We start from the raw sequence: 14674 nt of genomic DNA on the forward strand, positions 1-14674 counted from the left end.
GCAGCGAGACCTTAGCAACAAGCCCAGAAACCAAGAGTCCTCAGTGGTAGCCCTGGGCATTACCTAAGATGGAGTCCCATATTCCGGATGGGCAGGGGCCTGCCCTGGGTTATTCTACTCCAGGCAGGGCTAGTAGTCTGAGGGTAGACTGGTAGAAAGGGTATAATGTCCCTTTCTCGGTAATAAACCAACCCCCATTCATTGCTTCCTGCCACTGTGCTGGGAGAAAGGAGAAAAGGAACCCTGAGCCGTAAGGCTATTCAGCTGCTGAGACTGATAAAATGAGAAACCTGAACTTTGTTTTTTCTATCTTGGTTTTTCTCTCTTCCTTCCTTCACCTCTCCCCCTCTCTTTCCCATCTTCTTCTTCCTTCTCCCCCTCTTCCTTTCCTCTCCCTCCTCCCCCTCTGCCTTCCGATCAAGCCGTCAATTAATGGTACACTGTACGAAGCACTCGGGAGATTACGGCCCGACAGAGCTGGTAAACACAGAGAGAAGCAGCGTGGCTCAGTGGAAAGAGCGTGGGCTTGGGAGTCAGGGGTCATGGGTTCGAATCCCAGCTCTGCCGCTTGCTAGCTGTGTGACTTTGGGCAAGTCACTTAACTTCTCTGTGCCTCAGATACCTCATCTGTAAAATGGGGCTTAAAACTGTGAGCCCCATGTGGGACAATCTGATCACCCTGTATCGCCCCAGCGCTTAGAACAGTGCTCTGCACACAGTAAGCGCTTAACAAATACCACCATTATTATTATTCCCCGCCCACAAAGAGCTCTGAATCTGGAAGAGGAGACAGACATTAGAATAAATTACGTATCGGAACATAAGCGTTGTAGGGTTGGGTGGGGGGGAGGGCGTGAATATCAAGGGCCTAAAGGACACAGATCCAAGTGCGTAGGAGATGCAGAAGGGAGGGGGAGTAGGGGAAACGAGGGCTTATTCTGAAAAGACCTCTTGGAGGAAATGTGATTTTAATAAAGTTTTGAAGATGGGGAAGGTGGTGGTTTGGCGGATATAAAAGGGGAGGGAGTCCCAGACCAGAAGGTGGCTTTAGGGAAGGGCTCAGTGTCGAGAGAGATGAGACTGAGGTACAGTGTGTAGGTTGGCGTTAGAGGAGCAGAGTGCGTGGGCCGGGATGTAGTAGGAGATCAGCGACGTGAGATAAGAGAGGGAGAGCTGATTCTTGTCTCATCTCACGCTGTCGAGCCGTCTCTGACCTACAGCGACTCCCTAATAATGATAATAATTATGGTATTTGTTAAGCTCTTACTGTGTGCCAAGCACTGTATTAAACACTGGGGTAGAGCCAAGACAATCGGGTCGGACACAGTCCCCGTCCCACACGGGGCTCACGGTCTCCGTCCCCATTTTACCGACGAGGAAACTGAGGCCCAGAGAAGTTAAGCGACTTGCCCGAGGTCGCACAGGAGACAAGCCGCAGAGCTGGGATTAGAACCCAGGTCCCCATGCTCTTTCCACTAAGCCACGCTGCTTCTCCATGGACATCCATCTCTCCCAGAACGCCCCAGTCTCCAGCTGCGATGGCTCTGGTGGTGTATCCATAGATTTTTCCTGGTAAAAATATGGAAGTGGTTTACCTTTGCCGCCTTCTGCGCCGTCAACTTGAGTCTCCGCCCTCGACTCTCTCCCGGGCCGCCGCTGCCCGGCACAGGTGAGTTTTGACTCGTAGCAGATTGTCTTCCCCTCACTAGCCACTGGCCAAGCTAGGAACGGAATGGGTGGGCCACCGCTTGACCCTCCCCACCGTAGCCGAGACTGGAGGAGTCCCGGAAACCCTGAGATGGGGAGAGCTGATTAAGGTGCTTTAAAGCCTGCAGTAAGGAGTTTCTATAATAATAATAATGTCGGTATTTGTTAAGCGCTTATTATGTGCAGAGCACTGTTCTGAGCGCTGGGGTAGATACAGGGTCATCAGGTTGTCCCACGTGAGGCTCACAGTCTTCATCCCCATTTTACAGACGAGGTCACTGAGGCACAGAGAAGTGACTTGCCCACAGTCCCACAGCTAAGTGGCAGAGCCGGGGTTCGAACCCGTGACCTCTGACTCCCAAGCCCAGGCTCTTTCCACTGAGCCATTGGATGGGCAACCATTGGAGGTTCTTGAGGAGTGGGGAGACATGAACTGGACTTTTTAAAATTATTTATTATTAAGAAAAGTTATATGAGAAACATCCTCTCTTTCTCCCCCAACCTCCATTCCTACTCCACCACCTATCAGCTGTGTGACTTTGGACAAGTCACTTAACTCCTCTGTGTCTCTGTAAAAGGGGGATTATGACTGTGAGCCCTAGGTGGGACAACCCGATTACCTTGTATCTACCCCGGCGCTTAAAACAGTGCTTGGCCCTTAGTAAGCGCTTAACAAATACCGGCATTATTACTATTGCTTGGCTCAGTGCAAAGAGCCGGGGCTTGGGAGTGAGAGGTCGTGGGTTCTAATTCCGGCTCCGCCACTTGACAGCTGGGTGACTTTGGGCAAGTCACTTCACTTTGAGAGACGCAGCGTGGCCTAGCAGAAACAGCCCGGGCTTGAGAGTCAGAGGTCGTGAGTTCTAATCCCACCACCTCCGCTTGTCAGCTGTGTAGCTCTGGGCAAGTCACTTAACTTCTCTGTGCCTCAGTTTCCTCATCTGCAAAATGGGGATTAAGACCGTGAGCCCCATGTGAGACAACCTAATTACCTTGACTGTACCCCAGAGCTTAGAACATTGTTTGGCACATAGTAAGCGTTTAACAAATGCACATTCCAATCGCTTAGAACAGTGCTCTGCACATAGTAAGCGTTCAATAAATATGATTGAATGAATGAATGAACAAATACCAGCATTATTATTATTCTCTGGGCCTCTGTTCTCTCCTCTGGAAAATGGGCTGAAGACTGTGAGCCTCATGTGGGACAACCTGATTACCTTGTACCTCCATCCAGAGCTTAGAACAGTGCTTGGCATGTCATAAGCGCTTAACAAATGCCATCATCATCACCGATTTCCTTCCTAGCTTCCTTCCTTTTGTCTCTCTCTCTCTGCACATAGTAAGCACTCAATAAATACAGTTGAATGAAAGAACAAACAAACACCAGCATTATTGTTTTGCTTCTTCTTCTCTGGGCCTCAGTTCCCTCTTCTGGAAAATGGGGCTGAAGACTGCGAGCCCCATGTGGGACAACCTGATTACCTTGTACCCCCTCCCGGTGCTTAGAACAGTGCTTGGCACGTCATAAGTGCTCAACAAATGCCATCATCACCGTTTAACTTCTTCCTTCCTTCCTTTTCTCTCTCTCTCTGCACATAGTAAGCGCTCAATAAATACAGTTGAATGAATGAATGAACAAACACCAGCATTATTATTATTATTATTCTCTGGGCCTTAGTTCCCTCCTCTGGAAAATGGGGCTGAAGACTGTGAGCCCCGTGTGGGACAACCTGATTACCTTGTACCCCCTCCCAGTGCTTAGAAAAGTGCTTGGCCCATAATAAGCGCTTAACAAACACACATTCCAAGCACTTAGTACAGGGCTCCGCACATAGTAAGTGCTCAATAAATACAACTGAATGAATGAACAAATACCAGCATTATTATTATTCTCTGGGCCTCAGTTCCCTACTCTGGAAAGTGGGGCCAACCTGATTACCTTGTACCCCCTGCCAGCACTTAGAACAGTGCTTGGTACATAGTAAGTGCTTAACAAATGCCATCATCATCACCGTTTAACTTCTTCCTTCCTTTTCTCTCTCCGCACATAGTAAGCATTCAATAAATATGATTGAATGAATGAACAAACACCCAGCATTATTATTATTATTCTTTGGGCCTCAGTTCCCTCCTCTGGAAAATGGGGTGAAGACTCTCTTTCTCTCCCTTCCTCCCCGGCTGCCGATCACCGCCTAACTCCAATAAATACGACTGAATGAATGAACAAACACCCAGCATTCTTCTTCTTCTTACTCTGTGGGCCTCAGTTCCCTCCTCTGGAAAATGGGGAGAAGACTCTCTCCCTCCCCGGCTGCCGATCACCGCCTAGCGCCAATAAATACGATCGAATGAATGAACAAGCACCAGCATTATTATTATTATTCTCTAGGCCTCAATTCACTCCTCTGGAAAATGGGATGAAGACGCTCTTTCTCCCTCCCTCCCTCCCTCCCTGGCTGCCAATCGCCGCCTAGCGCCAATAAATACGATTGAATGAACACCCAGCATTATTATTATTATTATTATTACCTTCTGGGCCTCAGTTCCCTCCTCTGGAAAATGGGGAGAAGACTCTCTTTCTCCCTCCCTCCCCGGCTGCCAATCATCACCTAGCGCCAATAAATACGATTGAATGAACAAACACCCAGCATTATTATTATTATTATTCTCTGGGCCTCAGTTCCCTCGTCTGGAAAATGGGGTGAAGACTCTCTTTCTCCCTCCCTCCCCGGCTGCCAATCACCGCCTAGCGCCAATAAATACGATTGAATGAATGCACAAACACCCAGCATTATTATTATTATCCTCTGGGCCTCAGTTCCCTCCTCTGGAAAATGGGGTGACGACTCTCTTTCTCCCTCCCTCCCCGGCTGCCAATCATCGCCTAGCACCAATAAATACGATTGAATGAATGAACAACCACCAGCAATATTATTATTGTTCTCTGGGCCTCAATTTCCTCCTCTGGAAAATGGGGTGACGGCTCTCTTTCTCCCTCCCTCCCCGGCTGCCAATCGCCGCCTAGCGCCAATAAATACGATTGAATGAATGAATGAATGAACAAACACCCAGCATTATTATTATTATTATTCTCTGGGTCTCAGTTCCCTCCTCTGGAAAATGGGGTGAAGGCTCTCTTTCTCCCTCCCTCCCCGGCTGCCAATCGCCGCCTAGCACCAATAAATACGATTGAATGAATGCACAAACACCCAGCATTATTATTATTATTGTTGTTGTTATCCTCTGGGCCTCAGTTCCCTCCTCTGGAAAATGGGGTGAAGACTGTCTCGCTCTCCCTCCCTCACCGGCTGCCGTTCACCAGCCGGCGCTAGGCGGCGCTAGGCGGCGCATGCGCAGATCCGCCTCCCGGGCCGGGCGGGCGCTTTAAGGGAGGGCGGGCCGGCGCATGCGCCGTGGGTCGGAGCCCTGGGGTTGGGCAGCGGCCGTTCCGTGCAACTTTCAAGTGGGTGGGCAGGCCCGCCTCTCCTTGAACCCAGACCCCTCTCGTGGCAACCGGGGGAGGGGGGAGCGGGGCTCCCTCCATTTCTCCCCACCTCCCCCCCCCGACGAGGGGTCGCCCCTCCGGCCGGCAGGATGGTGTCCTGGATGATCTGCCGTTTGGTGGTGTGAGTACTGCTCGGGATGGTCCTTGCAACCACCTGCATCCTGGTGGGACGGGGGACGGGGGGTCTCAAGCCCTTACTAGGGGCCAAGCACTGTCCTAAGCGCTGGGGGGAGAGGCACCGATACTAATCGTAATGATGAGGGGTTTGGTTCAGCCCTTACTAGGGGCCAAGCACCGTCCTAAGCGCTGGGGGAGCTACTGTAATGATCATTATGAAGGTATTGGTTAAGCGCTTACTAGGGGAAAAACACTGTTCTAAGCGCTGGGGGAGATACAGTAATGATCATAATGAAGGTATTGGTTAAAAATAATGTTGGTATTTGTTAAGCGCTTACTACGTGCAGAGCACTGTTCTAAGCGCTGGGGTAGACACAGGGGAATCGGGGTGTCCCACGTGGGGCTCACAGTCTTCATCCCCATTTTACAGATGAGGTCACTGAGGCCCAGAGAAGTGAAGTGACTTGCCCACAGTCACACAGCTGACGAGTGGCAGAGCGGGATTCGAACCCATGACCTCTGACTCCAAAGCCCGTGCTCTTTCCACTGAGAAGCGCTTACTAGGGGAAAAACACTGTTCTAAACGCTGGGGGAGCTACAGTAGTGATCATAATGAGGGTATTGGTTAAGCGCTTAGTAGGGGCCAAGCACTGTCCTAAGCGCTGGGGGAAAGGCACCGATAATAATCGTAATGATGAGGGGTTTGGTTCAGCCCTTACTAGGGGCCAAGCACTGTTCTAAGCGCTGGGAGAGCTGCAGTAGTAATCGTAATGAGGGTATTGGTTAAGCCCTTACTAGGGGAAAAGCACTGTTCTAAGCGCTGGGGGAGATACAGTAATGATAATAATGTTGGTATTTGTTAAGCGCTTACTCTGTGTGGAGCGCTGCTCTAAGCGCTGGCGTAGATACAGGGACGTCAGGTTGTCCCACGTGAGGCTCACAGTCTTCATCCCCATTTTACAGATGAGGGAACTGAGGCTCAGAGAAGTGAAGTGACTTGCCCACAGTCCCACAGCTGACAAGTGGCAGAGCCGGGATTCGAACCCATGAGCTCTGACTCCCCAGCCCGGGCTCTTTCCATTGAGCCACGCTGCTTCTCTTAATGAGGGTATTGGTTAAGTGCTTACTAGGGGCCAAGCACTGTTCTAAGCGCTGGGGGAGCTACAGTAATAATCATAACGAGAGTATTGGTTAAGCGCTTATTAGGGGCCAAGCACTGTTCTAAGAGCCGGGGAAGATATAATGAGCGTATGGGTTAAGCACTTACTATGGGCCAAGCACGGTCCTAAGCACTGGGGGAGATATAAAAATAATAATAACGAGGGTATTTAAGTGCTTACTATGGCCAAGCACGGTTCTAAGAGCTGGGGGAGATATAATAATAATAATAATAATGAGGGTATTTGTTAAGCATTTACTACGTGCCAGGCACCGTTCTAAACGCTGGGGGAGATATAATAATAACGATGACGGTATTTGTTAAGCGCTTACTATGAGCCAAGTCCTGTTCTAAGCGCTGGGGGAGATACAAGGTGATCAGGTTGTCCCTCGTGGGGCACACAGTCTTAATCGCCATTTTACAGAGAAGGTAACTGAGGCCCAGAGAAGTGAAGTGACTTGTCCAGTCACACAGCTGACAGGTGGCAGAGCCGGGATTAGAACCCACCACCTCTGACTCCCAAGCCCGGGCTCTTTCCACTAAGCCACGGGACCCGGCCAGGCCAGCTCCCTCCCCGCTTCCTGCCTGCCCCCTCCCCTCCCAACCCCTTGGTCCGTGAGCCCTGTGTGGGACAGGGACCTTGTCCGATCCCATTTGCTCGTATCCACCCCGGCTTTTAGTGCTCTGCCTCGCACACAGTAAGCGCTTAACAAATACCATAATTACTATTATTATTATCCGCTCCCCTTGGGCTCTGCCAGAGTCTGGAAGGGGCCCGCCACCAGCCCTCACCCGAGCGATCCACCCAGTCCCCCCCGGTCCAAGAGGTTCAGGCTCCGAGAATAACCCCGAGGGCCACCGAGGGCCGGGGTCCTGGCTCCGGCTCAACCCCGGTGATCACTATAGGTGTGGGGGAGGCAGGAAGTCGAGGAAGGGAGAATGGCACCTCGTGGATGGAGAGACCACGTGCCAGCTTCCTGCCCAGGCAGCCACGTCAATCCTACCTCCCTTCCTCCTGTTTATTTTTTTTTTTTTTACTTCTTATGGCACCGTGTGCCGGGCGCTAAGCGCTGGGATAGGTACGATACAGTCAGGTTGGACGCGGTCCCTGTCTCCCGTGGGGTTCACAGTCGTAATCCCCATTTTACAGATGAGGTAGCCGAGGCCCAGGGAAGTGACTTGACCGAGGTCATGCAGCACATAAGTGGCAGAGGCGGGATTTTAGAGACCAGATTACGTAACCTTTACGGATAGAGGGGACAGATCCTCCCCCGCCCCCCGAGAGTGCCCACCATTCTCAGTTTGGGGCCCTAGAAATCCAGGGTCGGCCTTCATCGTAATAATAGTATTAAATTCTTTCTATGGGTCAGAACACTGTGTTACCTACTGGGGTAGATGCAAAAATAGATTGGACGCTGTTCCTGGCCCGCGTGGGGCTGGGAAGAGACGGTGTCTCATCCATATTATACAGATGAGGAAACAGAGGTCCACAGACGTTACGTGACTTGCCCAGGGTCACACGGCAGGCCGGTGGCAGAGCCGGACCTAGGACCCGGGTCTGCTGCCTCCCGGCTCCCTGTTATTTCCATGTCTAGGTGAAGCCAAGTGTTTGAGGAGGTTGAGGGGCAGCTAGTTTGGACGCTTCCCATCCCCGGTTGGTTGCCTCCCTTCCCCTCCCTTAACCGTGCTGCCCCTCTCTGTCCACTACACTTGCAGGATGCCCCTCTCTTGCCCCCCGTGGGTGGCTAGTACAGGCTGGGGCAGGCTTTGGGATGTTAGTAAACACCCGGGTGGGGAGAGGTTCCCGAGGGCACTGACTCAGGTGTGTATTGAGCAAGCAGGAAGCCAGAGTTCTGCCAGTGAGAGCCCATAGGGCTGGGGGGGTGCCCGGGGGTTTCCAACCGAGGCTCCTCTGAGTGGCCCGTCCCGTCCGTCCACCCGATTGTCCGTCGCCTCCCTCGTTCCACACTTGTTCTTATTGGGTTTTCCTCTGCTCCCCTCCCCCTGTACCAGGCTGGTATTTGGCATGCTGTATCCCGCCTATGCCTCGTATAAGGCTGTGAAGACCAAGAACATTCGGGAATATGTGAGTAGCCTAGGGCTGGGGCAGGGGCAGGACCCGGGGTGGCGACGGGCCACCGGGTGCGGGCGACTGGGGGCCGGCGGTGGGACCCGCCAGGGTTTCTGGCTCTGTCTGGGCGGGCCGCTCCCATCTCGGGTGTGTGCTGTGTGTGGGCGGCCTCGTTCCTCCCTAGTCACCCCGGTGGGGGCTGTCTGAGAGGGCACTGCCCCCCTCCCGGAGGCTGGGACCGGGCAGGGACCGCTCTGGAATGGCTGCGGGCCCGTCCCGGGGGCAGCATTACCTGTTGGGGGGAGAGGGGGCGAGGAACCGATCCCTCCCCGGGGCCGACCGAGGCGGGGTGGGGGAATGCTGCCGGGTGGGATTCCCGGGATCTCTCTGCTAGGTTGAGGCTGGTGGGAACGGTGTGGCTGAAGAAGGGGGTCAGGGGGAAGGGAGCGAGCCACCTCCCGCCACCGTCCCCCACTCCTTCCTCCGCTAGGTCCGCTGGATGATGTACTGGATCGTCTTCGCCCTCTTCATGACAATCGAAACCTTCACAGACATCTTCATCTCCTGGTAGAGAGCAGGGGGCCATGGAGGGGGGTGGAGGGGGTGGCACAGGGGCACGGGGCAGCGGGGTTTCAGGTGCCCGTCTGCCCTCCCGCCCCGACCCACCGGCTCTCCTCCTCGGCCCCCTGACAGGTTCCCTTTCTACTATGAGATCAAGATGGCCTTCGTGGTGTGGCTGCTGTCCCCTTATACCAAGGGCGCCAGCCTGCTCTATCGCAAGTTTGTGCACCCGGCCCTGGCTCGCCGGGAGAAGGTACCCGAGGCTCAGACTGGGGGTGGTGGGGAGGTGGGGAAAGGGAGGCAGGAGGGCCCCGGAGAAGGGAGCAGAGCTAGAGAAAATGCAAACTATCAGGGGTGACCTCCCTAAAATGGAGGGGGGGGGGGGGGAATGGAGGCAGAGAGCAACAGAATTTGATGGGCAGAGCAGGGTTTCTCATTAAAGCTTAGACTGGAAGCGCCTAGAGGGCGGGACCTGAGCAGAGGGGACAGTAGTCGTGGTATTTAACTGCTTACTCTATGCCGAGCACTGTGCCGAGTGCCGGGGTAGAGTGTCCTAACAGACACAGTCAAAGAGGGAGGAAGAACGGTTATCGTATTCCCGTGTCACAGATGAGGAGTCTGAGGTCCGGAGAAGTTATGCGATCCGCCCAAGGTCACGCAAGAGGCAAGTGGAGGAGCCGGGATTAGAACCCAGGTCTCTTGATTCCCAGGAGACCGTTTGCTTTCCAACAGGACAACCGCTTCTTTGAAGATGACCCGGGTTTACAATGGACACTCATTTATGGAGTAACACGAAGCAGGAAGCAGCGTGGCCTAGTGGAAAGAATACGGACCTGGGAGTCAGAAGGACCTGGTTTCTGATTCCGGTTCTGCCACTTGTATGCTGTGTGACCCTGGGCAAAACACTTAATTTCTCTGTGCCTCAGATACCTCTTCTGTAAAACGGGGATTAAGACCGTGAGCTCCATAGGGGACCTGGACCATGCCCCATGTGATTAACTTGTATCTACCCCGGCGCTTAATACGGAACCTGGCGCGTAGTAAGCACTTAGCAGATACCGTAAAAAGCAAAACGAAGCAAAAGCAACAGAGCAGGGACTGCGGGCAAGGGGGCAGGGCTGATTATCTCCCCCTCGGTGATCTCCGGCCCGGTGGGAATGGAGGGAGGGAAGAGTGCCGAGCAGCGGAGACCCCCTCGGTCCCTCACCTGTGACCCTCGCCTTCCCTGTGCTGCAGGAGATCGACTCGTATATCGTGCAGGCCAAGGAGCGCAGTTACGAGACCGTGCTGAGCTTCGGAAAGCGGGGCCTCAACATTGCCGCTTCGGCTGCCGTGCAGGCTGCCGCCAAGGTGCCCGCCCGCCCCCTTCCCGCCCGTGCCGCCGGGAGTCCCCAGCCTTCTCGTCAGGACCCGCTCAGCTCCCGGATGTGAAAACAGGACCGGCGCGCACCCCTTCCCTGTCGTAGCTCCCGCAGAGAGGGCCCACCTCCCCTGTCCCCCAGATCACTCCCTCTTCCCCCTTCCTCGCTTGCCGGGAGGAGCCGGGGCTGGGAGCCGCCCTCCCTCCTCCTCCCCCTTCCCCTCCCAGAGCCCCCCATCCTGGGCTGAGCACCTCCCCCTCCCACAGAGCCAGGGTGCGCTGGCTGGGCGGCTGCGGAGCTTCTCCATGCAGGATCTGCGGACCATCCCCAGTGACCCCATCCCCGCCTACCGGGATCCGCTCTACCTGGAGGACCAGGAGCCGGACCCGAGACCTCCCATTGGTAGGAGGGCCGTGCGGCGGGTGGGGGCCGGGGGCCGCCCGTGGCCGGAGTGGAGCGGTCCTCGTCTCCTGACGTCCGGGCCCGGGGTCTCCGGGGCTGCGGGGTCACCCTGCAGTGGTCTCTCTGAGACCGAAGCGAGCTCCAGGGGCCGAGAGGGGCCTGGGCTTCCTTCATACGGGCCCCCAGTTCGGACGGGAAAGCAAGGGGTCCCTCTGCCCGCTGTTGACGGGCCCTTCTTTCCCCTCCCCCTGTCAGGATACCACGCCCGAGGGTCGCGGTTCGGGCCGGACAGCGACTCCGAGGAAGAGTGCTGGTCGGACTCTGAGGTCTCCTCCCAACCTCCACCCCGCCCCCGGGAGAAGCCCTTGGCCCGGAGCCAGAGTCTGCGGGTGGGCAAGAAAAAGCCCCCGTTGAGAGAGGTGAGCGCCGCGGGCCCTGTCTGACCTCCAGGGAAGGGGACGGGTGTGGGTCCGGGCATCGCCAGTGTGAGCAGTGCCCTGCTCCCCACTCCCACCTCACAAATACACCACGCACACACACGTTCACGCTTTCGCGCTCTCTGTCTTCCTCCCTCCACAGACTACATCACGCTCCCTGAAGAGTCGGACGCGGAAAAAGGTGGTCCCATCAGAACTGGACAATTAGCTCCATCTAGTTTTAATTCTTACTCTGAGGGTATCCTGTGCCCTTCCTCCTCTTCCTCCTTTGGCTTCTTTTGTGCCCTCAGCAGCCTGGGGCAGGCCCTTGGAGGACTGGATCGGGCGAAAAGAGGTGTGGAGTCTCTCTCCGATGGATTGAAGCAGATTTTCTGAGCTCTCGACTGTCCCGGTGTCTGTGTCCCTGACTCCCGTCCCCCTCCTCCGCTTCCTTCCCCACCACTCCCGGCTCCCCGGGGCAGTGGCACCAGCCCTAGCTGATCCCCGGGCTACCCCTGGCCTCCGAGAGCTGAGGGAACCCCAACTCCTGCCCCGGAGCGTCAGTGGGGAATTGAGTCCCAGAGTCAGCCTGCAGCCTCTACTCCCTCAGGTCCCCGCCGCCCGACTCCTTCCGCCGGCACTTTGGGGTGGGGAGGGGGGGCTCACGGGCCACCCAGGCCTCCGATGATACCAAAGCAGCTCTCCCCCCACAGCTTCTTTGCTTGGGGGCTATTTATTGCCTCTCCTTACCCATCTTTCCCGGCCCCCTCTCTCTTCCTCCTTTCCCACCTGAGGGCGATGCGGGAAACGTAACCTCTTGAACCCCAATTCCAACAGTCGTCCAGCCCCCGGCAACTATATCCCTCTTCCCGGGTCCGGCTCCGACCATTCCGCCCCCGGTCTCCTTCCCGTTCCCCGGATACTTGACCGGTCCTCCGACTCCACCTGCGCACACGTGTGCGTGCGTGTGTGTGTGTGCATCGTGTGTGTCCAGTGTATGAAGGACTAACTGGATTTCTGTCTTCTGATAAATAAATTCATGGATTTTTTTTTTTCCTGTTTCTTCCGTCTTTTCATTCATCTCCCGGACTCGGCAGCTCCTTCCCCAACAGGCCTCGATGTTTCCGGATTTCCCTCGTGGGTGGTTGGGTCTCGGAGCAAGGTGGAGCTGCCAGATGCAGAGTGGTTGCTGAGGGCAGGGGATGCGTCTACCAACCCTGTTGTATTTTCCCAAGCGCGGAGTGCAGTGCTCTGCACAGAGTAAGAGCTCAAGAAATACAATTGGTTGACTGATTGTTGCAGGAGCCCGGGTTCTCCCGGGGATACTTGTCTCCCAGAGGGAGGATGGACACCGGGAGAGAGCTCTGGCCAGGGATGGGGCTCCACCCGCATGGCGGCACTGCCCTGCTGCTGCTGGGAGGTGGGTGGCCCAGCATTCCTAGCCAGAAGCCAGTAGATGGCAACCCGAACTGGCTGGAGCTGGCCAAGCCTGGACCTGGGTTGGGGGGGACCCACGGAATTACAGGGGAAAGACTTGGGCACGGCTGCTACTAACACGAGTTATCTCAAACCCCACCCTCGTTGGGCTGCACTGCCGGACGTCCCCCGCAGGAGAATGCCCACTCTGGACCTCCAAGCTCTCGGCAGATCCCCGTGTTCGCGGCCGCTCTCCTTACCCCGGGGTTTAACCCCAGCCGTCGGCTGGCCTCTAGAAAGTGACTAGCCTCTGGCCTCTCAGATCCAACCCGATTCTCTGCCCACCCCGGAACCGCCCCTCCCCCCCCCGCCACCCCGGCTCTGCCCTGGATTTGCTCTTTCTAATCCCCGGGCCGGATACGATCCCTCCGATATCTCTAAGCCTCAGCCTGCTCCTGGTTATCTTTCTCTTCCTGCGACCCTACCTGCCCTGACCTTCCCGCCCTCATATGCCCCCTTATCCTGGGTCCTGGGCCATCCCCATCCTCCGAGGTATTCCCTTCTGCCATCCTTCCCCTGGTTTGGGCCACGCAGAGGAGCCACGGGGCTGGGACTCGCCGGCTCCGCGTCGGTCTGTCTTCAGGGAAAGGAGGATGGGAAACCTACGTACTTTTGGACCGTGAGTTTCACGGACACGGCCGTCCCTAGGGGCGGCTGGCGTCGGAAGTCCCCTTGGGAGCCAAGGGACTTGGGCGACTGGACGGCCGTTGGCCGGAAGTCAAGGTCTGACCTGAGCTCCCAGCGCGAGGCCCAGAAGGGAGAGGTGGGGCCCCGGGGGCCTGAACCCAGAGTCACTGCTTCTCTTAGAGGCCCGATGCCAGATCGTAGCACAGAGTAGGAGCCAGCGGGCGGGATAAGGGGACCTCAAATGCGGTCAAGTTCCTATGGGGGCCGGAGAGGCCAGGGTGGGAGCGACTTGACCTTCGGTGGCAGGGATTAGCCGGCACTTGCGGGCGATTAGCGGGGAGCGGGGCAGTGGGCCACCTAATCCTGCCAAGCTGCTCAGGAGGCCTTCCCGGGCCGAAGGCGGGAGCGGAGGGAGAGTTTGGGGCCCGGCCCTGCCCTTCCTTTAAGGAGTCAAGACCGATGCCAACGCCCACTCCCACTAGGCATGGAGCCCTGAATTGGTGGCTTTCTGCCCCGCCAGGTGAGGCCAGATTCTTGCCCTCCAAGAATTTCAGCCATTTCCAGGACAGATGCCTTTGCCCATTCCCAGGGAGGGGCGATGGCTCCCAGCTGGGAGGCGGAGGAGGCCGGCCGGAAGTGACTCGCACCTAGAAGAACCGGGATCCAGGCGTCCCGGGGCCTTCTCGCACCACCTGGGCTAGATCAGACTCACGGTCCTTGGCATCTCGAAGATGGATTGGTGCCTTCTAGGCTGGTGGCTGACCCGCCGGGTTTCAGGTGTGCTTGCTTCCTCAGCTGCGTGGGCTACAGGGTAGTAAAGTCCTGTTCCCCAGCCCTGGGCAGCGTTCAGCAGGCTAACCTGGATCCATTCTATGCCCTACTTGGGGCCCTCTGTGTTACTCTCGTAGATAAAACCATCAGTTACGGATCTCGCTGGGGTGGAAGGGGCCTGGAATAGGAATCGGTCAGTGAATGATGTTTCTCGACCACCTACTGCATAGCCGGTCCTCACCGGATTAAACGCACGGAGAGTACGATCCAATCAGACGTGATACCTGCCCTCCAAGAATTTACAATCTAGTGGGGAGGCAAGAAACGAAAATGACAGAAAAGAAGAAGGAATAGAAAATATAGGGGCAAAAGTGCTACGGGTCTGGGGAAGAGTAGTGGGGCGGGGGGAGTGCCCAGATGCTGAAGTGGGAGTAGGTGGGGATAATCCGACGAGAGATGAATCAGGGAAGGCCTCCCGGAGGAGATGCGATTCCGGAA

The 14674-nt window shown here is 55.9% G+C and overlaps 1 protein-coding gene across 1 annotated transcript; it reads left to right on the plus strand.

Annotated features, from left to right (window-relative positions):
* Nucleotides 1-5123: 5123 nt before the first annotated feature.
* REEP4 (receptor accessory protein 4) lies at nucleotides 5124-12357 on the plus strand. Its single transcript, XM_029066888.2, has 8 exons — nucleotides 5124-5336; nucleotides 8505-8577; nucleotides 9053-9129; nucleotides 9256-9376; nucleotides 10360-10473; nucleotides 10751-10886; nucleotides 11142-11305; nucleotides 11466-12357. The coding sequence occupies exons 1-8, from the start codon at nucleotides 5305-5307 to the stop codon at nucleotides 11529-11531; spliced, it is 783 nt and encodes a 260-aa protein (XP_028922721.1). The 5' UTR covers nucleotides 5124-5304; the 3' UTR covers nucleotides 11532-12357.
* The last annotated feature ends 2317 nt before the right edge of the window (nucleotides 12358-14674 follow it).

Source organism: Ornithorhynchus anatinus, chromosome 5 (genome assembly GCF_004115215.2).
Source record: "Ornithorhynchus anatinus isolate Pmale09 chromosome 5, mOrnAna1.pri.v4, whole genome shotgun sequence".
Taxonomy (NCBI): domain Eukaryota; kingdom Metazoa; phylum Chordata; class Mammalia; order Monotremata; family Ornithorhynchidae; genus Ornithorhynchus; species Ornithorhynchus anatinus.